The following is a 12,274-nucleotide window of genomic DNA, read 5'->3' on the forward strand; positions in this document are numbered from 1 at the left end:
GTAAAATAATTAAGCTTATTTATGTCAAGAGGCCTTGGGAAAAAAAAAAGAGAGCATAAACCAATCTGCATTTGTACTCTACCATCATCCCCTGCCTTCATTTCAATTAACAGACCAGCAGGTGCTCTTTGCAGTTAAAAAGATAAGCTATCAAGGAGGAGGATGAATTTTTGGCTGACCTATAGACACTCTGGTTTGCCTGCTGATTGGGTTCATACCTTGCTGTACCAATTTCTGAGGTGTTAATTTAACTGTTCCACTCTGTCACGCAGGTCTCGGCCTTGAAAAATAAACTGAAAAAGCAGTCGACAGCTACGGGCGACGGAGTGGCCAAGGCCTTCCTTCGGGCACAGGCAGCACTCTTTGGATCCTACAGAGATGCACTGAGATACAAACCAGTAAGATGGCTTCCCTGTTGCTTTTTTCCCTGAATTTTTAAGAGCATGGTCTCATTCTCTCGAGGAAAATTTGAAATGTTTTATCCCAGTCTGGAACAGGTTGTTTTAAATCTTACTCTGTGCTAAGGAATTGGAAGATACCACCATCTCTTGACAGTGAGTTGTACTGAAAAATAAATACTCATCAGCTATTTTCTTACTTGTTTTATCAGTTTTATTCTCTGTTTAGTATAAAGTCAGATTGTATTAATGAAGCTACTTACAATTGGCTCACCTGGTTTAATGTGGTGAAGAACTGAAGGGGCTGTGCCTTTCAGACTCCATCATTTTTCCAAAGGTTTTGCTGTGTTGGAGGGCAGAAGCTTCTTTCCTAGCAGAAGCCACATACATAGAGTCAAACATGCATCTCTTCTATTATACACTTACCTTGATTACACTTAGGAGATATGAAACCCATTTAATCTCATCAGAACCTCAGAATCTGTATTTCTGACATTTTGCTGGTAGTCAGTTGATTAATGTTTTATGGGCTTTCATAATTTCTAAATAATGAGGGTGGCACATATTGAGCTTGTTGGAGATAAAATAATTTATCAGAAAAAACTTAGAGAATAATTTCATCCATCAGTCCAGATTATTTTTCTTGCAAACTACTGGTAGTAGTTGATTTGATCAAATGCACTGAGATGGCATTGGCTGAATTGGATTCTGAGGATACAGTGTTTGGCTGTCTGATGGATTCAGATAAATATGGGTATTTGATAGGAGAAATCGTCCTCACTTGAGGAGTCAAGTTTGTAAAGATGGTGCGTGTGTGGAACATGGGTGGATATTTGTTTGGGGGTGAGAAGAGCACTCTAAGGATCTATGGTATTCCATGATGGAAGTGGATAGGATAATCATTAATTAATTCCAGATGAGGGCTTTTTCTGGAGGGAACTTCAAAATACAGCTTGGCACTTGGGTCTTCCTTCTCCCCAAGTGGTTCCCTTCCAGGCAGTCCTTTTTGCCATGAGCATTTTGCTGTCTGTGCCGCTGAGAGCCACTGTTACTGAGAGGAAGGGTAACCCATGCAGGCATGAAGTGTTGTGTACAGGTTTAGTTCAGGTGTTTGTGTTTAGCAGTTCTCTTATGATATGGAAAGCCCCTTTGCATTCCATATTGGAAGGGCTGCATCTGTTTTAGAAATCACTGGATTTCAACACACTGCTTGTTTCAGTAAAGCAGATAATTTCAACAAAACAGGTAGTTGTCCTTTATTCCGTAGTGCCACCACCTGCATCTAATTCGCTCCTTAGTCTAAAGGTGAGGGCACTAGTCCATGCCAACTCATGGCAGCTTGCAGGAAGAGCTGTTAAGTCAAAAGGTGTCTTAGTCTACACTGGGTATGTGCAAACAGAAGGATGTCAGTCTGCTTGATGTCCTTAGCTCTGTTCTGACCAGAAATAATCGTCAGTCAGTCCTTTGTTTTGATAACTGTGGAACTGAGTGTGCAAGTTCTTTAGCATCCTGGTTAGCATCTCTTTTGAAATGAGCTCTCCTTTTAACTGATTTCCATTTTATTTCAGTTTAGCTGTTGGCATATCCGAGATATCTACATTTGCACTGTATTGGAAACAGTGCACTATGGATCATTTCAACTGGCAAACATTTGTCAAAATGACCTTTGAAGTCTTTCTGCATTATTTTCTTTTGCAGATTTATCTTTTTTTGGCTCCACTGATTGCATATAAGAGAAGATATTTATGAAACCATTGTGGTCTGATTATTTTTTTTTAAAGACACATTATTTCAGAATATCTTTGCAGGCAGAAGTCTGCTGGCAAATACTAGCATATCTTGGATTGATATCAACTTGTTCAAAGACAAAGCATATTTAAAAATAAATAAAAACCCCTTGTAACTGTTATTTTGAGCTGTGTTCACATAATCTTAACTAATTCAGTATTTCACAGAATTTTTGTTGTGAAAGAAAATTTGAATTTCTCTGTATTAGTAGGAATTAAGAGGATTTTCACATGATTATTCAGCTCATTCTGCATTTGCCTTTTCCTCTGAATTGGAAAGCTGAAAAAAATCAAATCACATTTGCCTGTAGTAGGCCTATTTTCAGCAGTATCAAAGCTTGATAACTGCTATTGCAAAAATATTTCCCTTTGTTTTGGAGTCTGTGGTGCCAGGTCTAATAAGGTAATTTAAAGCACTGCTATGGACTTTATTTACATACTTTCAGGAGCTCAAGTAGTATTTGTGTAGAAAATTTTGTAGGGGCAATACTTAAATGAAAAAATTTTCCATATAGATTTGCAATACTTTTGCTATAAATAAGCTTATCATATTTTCAAAATCAAGAACTGAGATGTTTTGGGGTACACTTTTGAGGATCGCAAAGCTTCTGGTGAAAAATAAAATAATGTATTTGGACAGTTATCAATTGCTTGAGAGTTGAAAAGCACGTCTAAGTGAACTATTTTTCTTTGCAACAGTGTGTCCTGTATGATTTTAACTTCAAATGTGAAACAACTGTCATTAATATTCACTTTGAGTAAAGAACAGCTTTAATAGTGTCTGTACTCATCCAACACTTCTCTCCCCTCCAAACGCTGTTCATCACACTGAACACTCGTTCTGTGCAACTGTTTGTTTGCAGCACAGCACAGATTCTCCCTGGTATAGCAATATGTCTTGGACAAACGTCTAGCAATTATTGAAAAAAATGATTGGTGAAAGGCAAAATGGGAATCTTCAGGGGCCTTGCAGAGAGTTCGTGGGCCTCCAAAGGACCATATGGAAAATCTGACTACTCTAATACAGACAGGAAATATGACATGTAATAGAGAAAGTTTGTAATAATTTTTTGTGTGTATTAAATGATAATAAAACACTTAATCAGTAAAAGTTTCCAAGAAAAGTAGAAATAGGTTTTTTTCAGATCTAATAATTACTAAATTAAGGTGTCAAATTGATATAACTGTTAAGAGTACTTTTTAATATGCTACACATTACATTAGCAAATATTGTGTAATAGGAGTGAATCTGTAAAGCAAAACAGCACAGCTAGTGCTAAGGACTTGACGTTCACACCGTGTGCATTTGTACCTTCATTGTGGTTCTGATTTTAGTCTGGTGTTGAATACTGAATACCCATGACTAGCTGGAACTCTGCTTTAGTTTAATCTGGAAGGAATCCACCTCACACATGGTAGGTGGGCATGTTGAAAAAATTGCTTCAGTTTCATTTGATAAATCACCAAAAAATAATCCAGAAAAAAGTATTATCAGTGGCATGGTGAATTATAATGGTTTTGTATATGGTCTGGTTCACATAGAGGACTGCAATCCATTTTGAGACATTGTTTACTTTAGGTGCTCACAACTTGGCCTTGAACCTTGTGTTGCTCCTAATTTCTTTTGGTAGTCCATCATTTGGGGATTTCTCCTGGATAATACTGCATGTTCCGTGTTTCAGGATTGCAGGCATAGGTGGGACGTAGACACGAATATGGCAGTTGTGAATTTGTGTTGGTGTCATTTTGTCATCGTGTATATGTGACATCGTGTTTTTCCCAACTATTTTACTTTACATGTTCTTCCTGCATGTACATGGGCAGCTGAAAGCAAAGACTAGTACATGTTTTTCATAAATCATATACAATATGGCCAGTTAATAAAATAATACGTGATGTAAAGAATGCTTAAAAAAGTAATCTATGTCTGGGGAGGGACTGGTAGATAAGAGAATGAAGGAAGAGTTGAAAAATATTGAATATAAAAATATTTACCATGATAGAGATTAATTTCTCCTCTTTTGGGGAAAAAGTCCTTGAAGCTCTTGATGTTAAGACAAATGAATCCAGAAAATATCCAGAATACCTTTGTTTCAAGTTATGATGGTTGTAACATCACTCATCAGCAATGAAGAAATGAAGGACAAAGGCTGATGGCTTGCTCTGCAATGCTCAGCAGTAGGACCTCCGGGAGGGCCAGGAGATCCTTCATGGTGGAGGTGGCACAACCTGTCAGACCTCTCTTTAATTGAACGTTAACTGGATGCTTTGGGCCAGTATTGACAAACAGTGACATCAGCTGTCCAACAGATGTTGTAGTCAATATACAATAAATCAAAATAGTACAATAAATAAAATAAATAAATAAAATTTATATTGGAAAAAAAATTGAGATTCAGAATCCACCTGAATTATTTGATGATGCATGGATAATGAATGATTATAACTGAGTTTCAAAACAAAACCTTTTAAGGACTGGTATCTCTTGAAATGGGCATTGACTTGTTTACCTTTCCCCCAAGAGTTAGATATGAAAAGTACATCAGAATACAGAAACAGTAATGAAATGGCAGACATAAATTGGTGTTTCATCCAGAACCACCCTGTGTAATATGTTATGACTACTATTTGACTTTCATAAAAATTCTGTTTTACATGTTGAAAACCATAGTGTTTTATTTTTCTCAAGGACTGTTAGTGGTCCATTACTGAATATAGATACTGTGTTAGTAGGAGTTGGGTTTTTGGTATAATTGTGACTGTAAGAAATACCATTATATCTGAATCTTTTTTGGGTTTTTTGGCAGATTGCAAGAAATTTACACATTTTGGAGAGATTTGTTTATACATGGTATCTTCCTGAGAAGAATCATAGTGCATGCTCAGTTATCCCTTGGCCTTTATCTCTGAATGTCATGACAGATTTTTAAAAAGAGGAATTTTAATATCAAAATGAGATGATATTAATTGTTGTAATAGAACTAATAGACGGTGTGAGTCTTTTCATGCCAAAGTGAGGCAGTGTTTTCTACAATAAAAGTGTTTTTACTTCTTGTTCAAGTTAAGTATCACTAGATCTAGAAAGCACAAACACACCTTCTAATCTAGGGGTTTTCTTTCCTTTTAAAATGATCACACTGCTTTAGCTCAGTTTTCATGTTCCGCTGAGGTCTGTATAAATAGCTTGCTTAAAATGTGAATGTAGCTTAGAGTAAGAAATTCCTGCTGTGTGTGGCAAGCTATGAAAGGGTAAGAAAATTCTATAGCAACTGTTGTTAGAAGGATAGATATCATGTTTGGGCATAGATTGTTTGGTGTGAGTATTAGCTGTCTGCTTTTCAGCACAGAGTCCCCACTGGGTTTTGATTGAACTTGTTTTGAAAGTACGTTGTAGATCAATACAACAGGGGCCAGTTGATGGTCGAGTAGTTAAATATCAGTGCAGCATTCCTCCAAAACTCAGTTTCTAAAGGTAGTCAGCTGTATTTGCAGAAACAGGAGTGTTACAAGCTTTATGTATGAGAGCATCGAGAGCTAGTTTTGTTTATAGTGATTCAATAATTTACTTGTTAAATAGCACTTTGGAAGACTTTGTGTTTTAAGTAATAGGCTTGAAGTTTTGTAGAAGTTTTATTCGAAAACAATTTTGTTGATGAGAGCCTTGAACAAATAGAAGAGCTAGGAGTTAATCATGTTATTTAATGCAATTTCATTAAAGTTACCAAAGATACCCTGAGAAAGCTTCAATGTGGAATTTCTGCAGGTTTCAACAGATTCTCTCATTTTCGTGTGGTGAACAGGTAGGAGCTTTAAGCCTACTCAAAATTTTAAATCAGTCTCACAGTCAGCAGGTTCAAATAACATGGACAACTTTTGGATGTGAACTCCTTATAGAACTAAATGAATTTTCAGCAAAGAAACAGCTTTGGTTATTCTGTGTCTGAACTGTACTGATAAGGGAACAGATGCACCAGTGCATGCATTCTTAGTAGGTATCTGAAACATCCAGTGATTAAAGGAAAGTATTTGGGAAAATATCACAGCCATGCACTAAAAATGTGTGTTGAACTATCATTTCCTGGTGTTCTCTTAGAAGGCTCCACCACAAGAAGTGCCATCAGGAAAACTGTCTGGCTGCTCTCTCTTCCCTGGCTGGTGTGAAAGGGGAGGGCAAGCATGCCTGTTTTCTCTCTTGCTGGGAGATAACCTCTTTTTTCATCTTTCCCAAGACAACTGGGAGACTGGCACTGGGAAGCATAACCTTAGTTTTTATTTTATTAAATAGTTTATTTTGAAATTATTTTCTCTCTTTAGTCCTAAATGTAGTGTTTCCTAGCATGTCATGAGCCATCATCTAGTCAGAGCTGCAGTCCCACAAAGCCTCTGTATTTCCAGAAGTGCCTTCTTTGTGTAACAACAACAACAAATAATTAAATAAATATGATGTGTTTGTGTGTATATGTATGTATATACAGGGAGCTCTTTTAATTTGCTGCCTTGAAATTTTTTGGAAGAACAACAGAACTGAGAAGAGAGTCTGCCCTCAGGAGCACTATGTCTTATACCACCATGTCTCACTGGAGACTGTTCCATTTGTTTTGATGCACGTTGATTTGCTAAGTAGCTTGGGGTCATCTTCTTAAGACAAGAGTCTTTAGGAGCTCAAGAATAGCTCATGCAAAGTGGGTCAGGAAGGCAGTGCTATTTAAAGTACCACGAACATTTCAGGCTGTTTGGCAGATCCAGCATGTCCTGCATATGTACAGTGCTCACCAGTGATTTTGAGATGAGTAGGGGGAATAACTTGGGTGCTTGTGGAGATTTGGTGGACACAGTGTTGTGTGTTGTACTGAGCTGGGTATGTGTCTCAGAGCATGCCAGCTACCCTGGGACAGGGCAAGGATTATGTGAATGTAAAGCTTCTAGTTCTTCCAGTGAGAGATCTTTTCTAAAATCAGAGCTTCCATAAAGAAGTAAGTATGTAAAACTTGTTGAACTTAAATACTTTGCTGAGTCAGATTGAGTCTGAAAAGAAGGACTCAAAAAGAGGGAAGTTTTTGATAGTATAAGAACAGATTTTAAAATGGCATCATAGTGGCTTTACTGCAACAGTCCCTTAGGTCACACTTGAACCATTTAAAAACAAAGGGTGAGGTGGAAGGAACAATTGAAAATGATTTACAGCTGCTCCAGCAAACTCACCTAGGTCTCACGGACAAAGTGCTTGGTGACACTCTGGAAGCACCTCCCTGCAGTCAGCTGGAGTGATGGGGAAGTGCTGGAAGTGCCATTTGCCATTGGAGTTAAACAGGACTGGGGGCACAAAGATGGGGTGATCATGGCCATGAATTAATTTGTCTTTAAAGTGGCTGCCAGTTGGATCTGTTGTGAAGATCAGTTTAGCGGCTGCCTTCGATCTTTCCTCTTCTGAATGGCTGAGGTATCTTTTAGTCTGCTGTGGGACTGTACTGGAGATGTAGCTTCTGGGTAGTAAAATTTCAAATGATAGATTTAGGTGGGGCATTTTGTTGCATTCCAAGTTTTCTGTCTTTGATAGCTTTGGTAGTTGTTGCTAACCTGGTGATCATTTTGGCTTTGTAAACTTGGGTGAGAGTGAAATCTCACTCGGCTTTATGGTGAAATCTGATTGTGTACCTTGATTACCACACAAATGTCGTATTTTTTCTGTTACTTATCCAGTTATGCCAAATAGCTTCAAGTACTTATCACAAAGTATGGACAAGAATCAGAATTGGGGAGATGCTCCTCACGAACATCCAGTGGTCTGCACACACAGAAGACAGCAAATTTTAAATTAAATTTGGGAATAACAGAGGAATGAGTTGGATTGTTTATAAATGCTCTCATTGACCTCTCTTTTTTTTACAATGAGTGTTGTTTTCAGTAAGTTTTTTTCAACAAGCTCTGACTTTTCAATGAATGCTTGTTTATCTTCTTGCATCATCCAAGGGTTCTGGTAACTGTAGGCTGTGCACTTTTCCCATGTGGGAAAATACATTTTGTTGTATTAAGTGTTAATGTTCAAACTTTTTTCAGAACTGTGTTTCGCTTTGTAGTCTTTGTTTTGTGTAAAAATGAAATAGGTATGTGTTTCAATAATTTCCTGCTAAATCAGCAATGTATTTATCAATCTTCTCATGTCTTGGTAGAATAAATATAAAATTATTTGGTGCAGACATATTTTTGGATTGAATTACAATATATATGTATACTCACCATCCTAACTTCTTCTGTTTCAATTTTTTAGGGAGAGCCTATAACTTTCTGTGAGAATAGTTTTGTGAAGCATCGTTCCAGTACAACTAAGCAGTTCCTGGAAACAGCTGTGAATCTTCAACTGTTTAAACAGGTATGAGAGGGTAAATGGCCCGTGTTTAATGATTTTCTCTTAAAATATATCTGTATTTAAATACATTTTCCTTTCTGTCAGCTTATGAAACTCTGGGATAAAATCTAAATACAAGTACTTTGGGGACAGTCATCCCAGATTTGTTGTATTTTTATATCTGCAGTTATAGTTAAAAGGAGTGGTGGTGAAACTGAACAAAAAAATAACCCCAGGGTGCTGAGCCAGTGCAGCATCTCTTCAGAGCCTGTCAGCAACCCAGCTACACAAGAAAAATCAGGGATCTCCCAGCTTGATAGTTGAACTTCGTTTTCAGCTTTCTTGGCTCATGCCCAAAGAGCCTAAACAGCGGAGTGCTTACTTAAATTGGACTTCACTGGTGTTTTATTTAAAAACTGGATTCATCCTGTAACTGCAGTTTTCTTTGCTAGGCTTTTTGAAGTATGCACACAGAAAATGTCACAAACCTGAGCTATAGGGGTGGCCTGAACAGTATTCTAGCTGATCTTTTAATGCAGAATTTGAATTAATAGAGCACAAATTGTTGAATGTCTGGCACAGCTCAGTTCTAGTTTGATTACAGTCTTTGAAATGGATTTTGTTCTTTGATTTTATTCTGTAACTCTTCTCCCTTTTCATCAGATGACCCCGTTGCATGAAAATGGTGTTGAACTTATCACTAGATTTTTATGAAAATTAAGGAAAATATGAATGAAATCAGAAGATTCATGAAAGTATATATTTGGCTGAAAATGCCTGGAATGATTGATACACAAGAGTTCGTGTATGAGTAATATGGGGGACTTCTTTGAAGATACACAACCATGATAGATAAGGGAAATCCATTATATGTAGAATCTTCTAATTAAAAAAAAAAGTTAGTGTTAATCAAAGGATAGTGTCTAAAGATTTATGCAAGGATGATATTTTATAAAAGTCCTGTGAAAATATGACCGTAAAATTGGGCTGCTTTAATTTTACTGTGGTTATATAAAATAAGCAATAAGAAATTTGAAACCTTCTGAATTATGATTGGTTGGATTGAAATGGGAAGAAGTAACAGATTGAAGTGTGGTTTACATTTTGCATATCTGCATGCAATAAGGTAGCATGAAATTTTCTTAATAAAAAGCTGCTTACAAGCAGTGTTGCTAAACTGTTGTCACAGTGGTAGTACTGAAGCAAGACCTTCAGCTGCCACGAATGGGCTGGCTCTGTACTTACCCATTACATTTTAATGTGTTCAATTAAACAGAATGAGTTTACAGTTTGTTTATAGCTTGCTCTAATTTTATTTCAGTTGAAGGAAATAATAGAGGATTAGGAAATAGTAACAATTTTGATGATGTGTGTGGTTTAATAGTAGTAGTAGGTTTTTTTCATTCCTCTGGTTTTTGTTGCAAAGGTCACTCCTACTTTTTCAGTTAATCCTCAGCCCAGCTGCATCTTCTCCAGTTTTTCCCACTGACAAATGAGCTGTTTTCAAAGTTGTTTGTATTCAAAGAGACCAAACTGTATTCTTATCTGCTCTGAAAGTCTTTTAAGCAGAAGATAGTTCTTAGAGGCATCCATTAAACCCAGACCAAGCAGAAAATTGGTACTTTAAATACACCCTTTTTGCCATAACTGACAAGTGAGCTTTATTTGTGCTGTTCTATGAAATCCCTCCTCTGTCCCTTTAATTAGAGTAGCATGGAAGGTAACTAATCTTTATATCAAGCTGCAAACATAAGTAATTAATAGTTGCATCTTATGTGTCAAATAGTTCTGATAAGTGTCCAGGTAAAATATGAAGTCACTCTTAGAACTAGCCTGAAGCCTGATGCCAGACTATCTCCGTAAATAGTGTAATTGTATCAGCAAGGTAATTTGCAACATTAATTGGGATTTGTTCCTAACATGTTGGAAAGTGTTACTTAGAAAAATAAGTAACGAATGCAGGAATCATAAGCCCGTTAAAATTGTTAGTAATTCAAATTTCATTTACAAGCTTTGTGAGCTGAGCTCTCTTCTTGCAAGATATGAGCTGTTATTTTGTGGAAATCACATTTATGATGTTTTCTTTGCTTCTAAAAACCTTTTGGTTTTAAAAATGGATAAAATTACTTGGGTATTTTGAAGTGGATGTGGTCTCTATTTTGGTTTTAGAATTCAAAATTAGCTGAGGATAATGTCTTTCATCACCTTAAAATCCAGGGGTAACACTGGAATTGCTGGTTTTTCATTGAAAGAGTCACCCACGGGCTCTTTGGATCCCAAAGTGAATACATTTCTTGAAATAGCAGGCCCAGATTTTTCAGTCTGTGGGTTTGAAAAATGGAAGGAGAAAACTCATAAATTTTATGTGTGATTCCACATGCTGTTCTTTTCATGGAGCAGTTTAAGTGCAACCATTAACAGTAAATTACTCAAAAGTAGTAACTACTACTACCACCACTACTAACACTTATCATTTATTTTAAATAATGTCTCCAGTATCTTTTTGCTAACAGTTCTCTTTGTCAGTATTTACATTAAATACTCAGTTGGTGTGACCCTCTCACGTTCAGTCAGTGTCTCAGCCTTCTGTTGATAGGATTTTACCAAATGATGAGCATGTCCATAAATCTTATGCTAGTTTATAGTATGGCATGAATTCATAACTTTCCCCAAAGAGAAAATGTGTTACAGTTCAAAGGAAGGGATGAGAGTGGGGGTTGTTGTTTTTGGGGCTTTTTTTCACAGCAGTAGCTAAAGGTGCTCTTATCTCTTTTTCTTACTGTGAAATAATCCAGTGATCCCACAGTGGTCTGACCATGAACCAAGCTATTTGGAAAAAGGCCAACTTGGAGTAAAATGAAAAAAAATAGAAGGAATTTAGACAAGGAAGAGAAAAATATCTGCATGCTTACCTTATTCTTGCTTCTGGAATTTTTGTACTCTGAGAAAATTGTTTTTTCATGTCACTAGTCTGTTCATTGGCAAGCATCAGATTGTCACTGACACTGTTTGGATAATCTGTGGTAAAAAATGATTCAGCCAAATAATTAATTCTGGTTCATTCCTATGTACTGTTTAGTACCAGTGAATAACTCATAATTCTTTCTAGAAGATGAACTGTGTATAATTGGAAAATTGCTTTCTCACTTTATCTGTCAGACTTGAATTAGCCTTTTCAAAACAAAAAGGGAGGGGTTGCTTCTTGAAAGAATTTTACATCTATAAGAATGTTCTTGTTGTACTCCTTGAAGCCTGATAATTCTTGAAAAGAATGTGTTCATCCCTTCCAAGAGGTTTAATCATTCGTTTTCTAATTTTGACTTTTTCTGACACATTTGGATCATTTCAGTCTTTGTATATACACTTACCTGTAGCTGCAAATTCGTGTAGTCACACAGCTGTAACCTCTACGTAAGGACAACTGTTGCAATATGCATCTGTGGATGCACCTAAATAAGGGTTAGTGCTTAAAAAGACCCACAATTTCACAACAGAACATCCGGGAATGTCTTGATGACCTTTATATGGTTATGATAAGAAATCCAGAGTTACTATTTTTAAGGAATTAAATTCTTTTCTTGCCATTAGAAAAATGCAGAAAATATAAATAGTTTTCTTGGTCTGTACTCAACATTCCTGCTGCTCATAATTACAACTGCTCTTGTAAAGTCTATCTGAAAGCAGTGTATTATCCTTAAGACATGTATTGTCTTGAACATACACATTCCATTAGAATGGACACA

At 36.6% G+C, this 12,274-nt stretch overlaps 1 protein-coding gene across 2 annotated transcripts in view; it reads left to right on the top strand.

Moving 5' to 3' along the window:
- Positions 1 to 12,274, top strand: part of DENND1B (DENN domain containing 1B) — a 153,702-nt gene that overhangs the window by 111,191 nt on the left and 30,237 nt on the right. For both annotated transcript variants that reach the window (XM_039555816.1, XM_039555817.1), the window contains 2 exons: positions 273 to 398; positions 8,454 to 8,555. In XM_039555816.1, coding sequence (XP_039411750.1) covers positions 273 to 398; positions 8,454 to 8,555 — 228 coding nt within the window. The remainder of the gene's footprint in view (positions 1 to 272; positions 399 to 8,453; positions 8,556 to 12,274) is intronic.

This window comes from Corvus cornix, chromosome 8 (assembly GCF_000738735.6).
Source record: "Corvus cornix cornix isolate S_Up_H32 chromosome 8, ASM73873v5, whole genome shotgun sequence".
Lineage (NCBI taxonomy): Eukaryota > Metazoa > Chordata > Aves > Passeriformes > Corvidae > Corvus > Corvus cornix.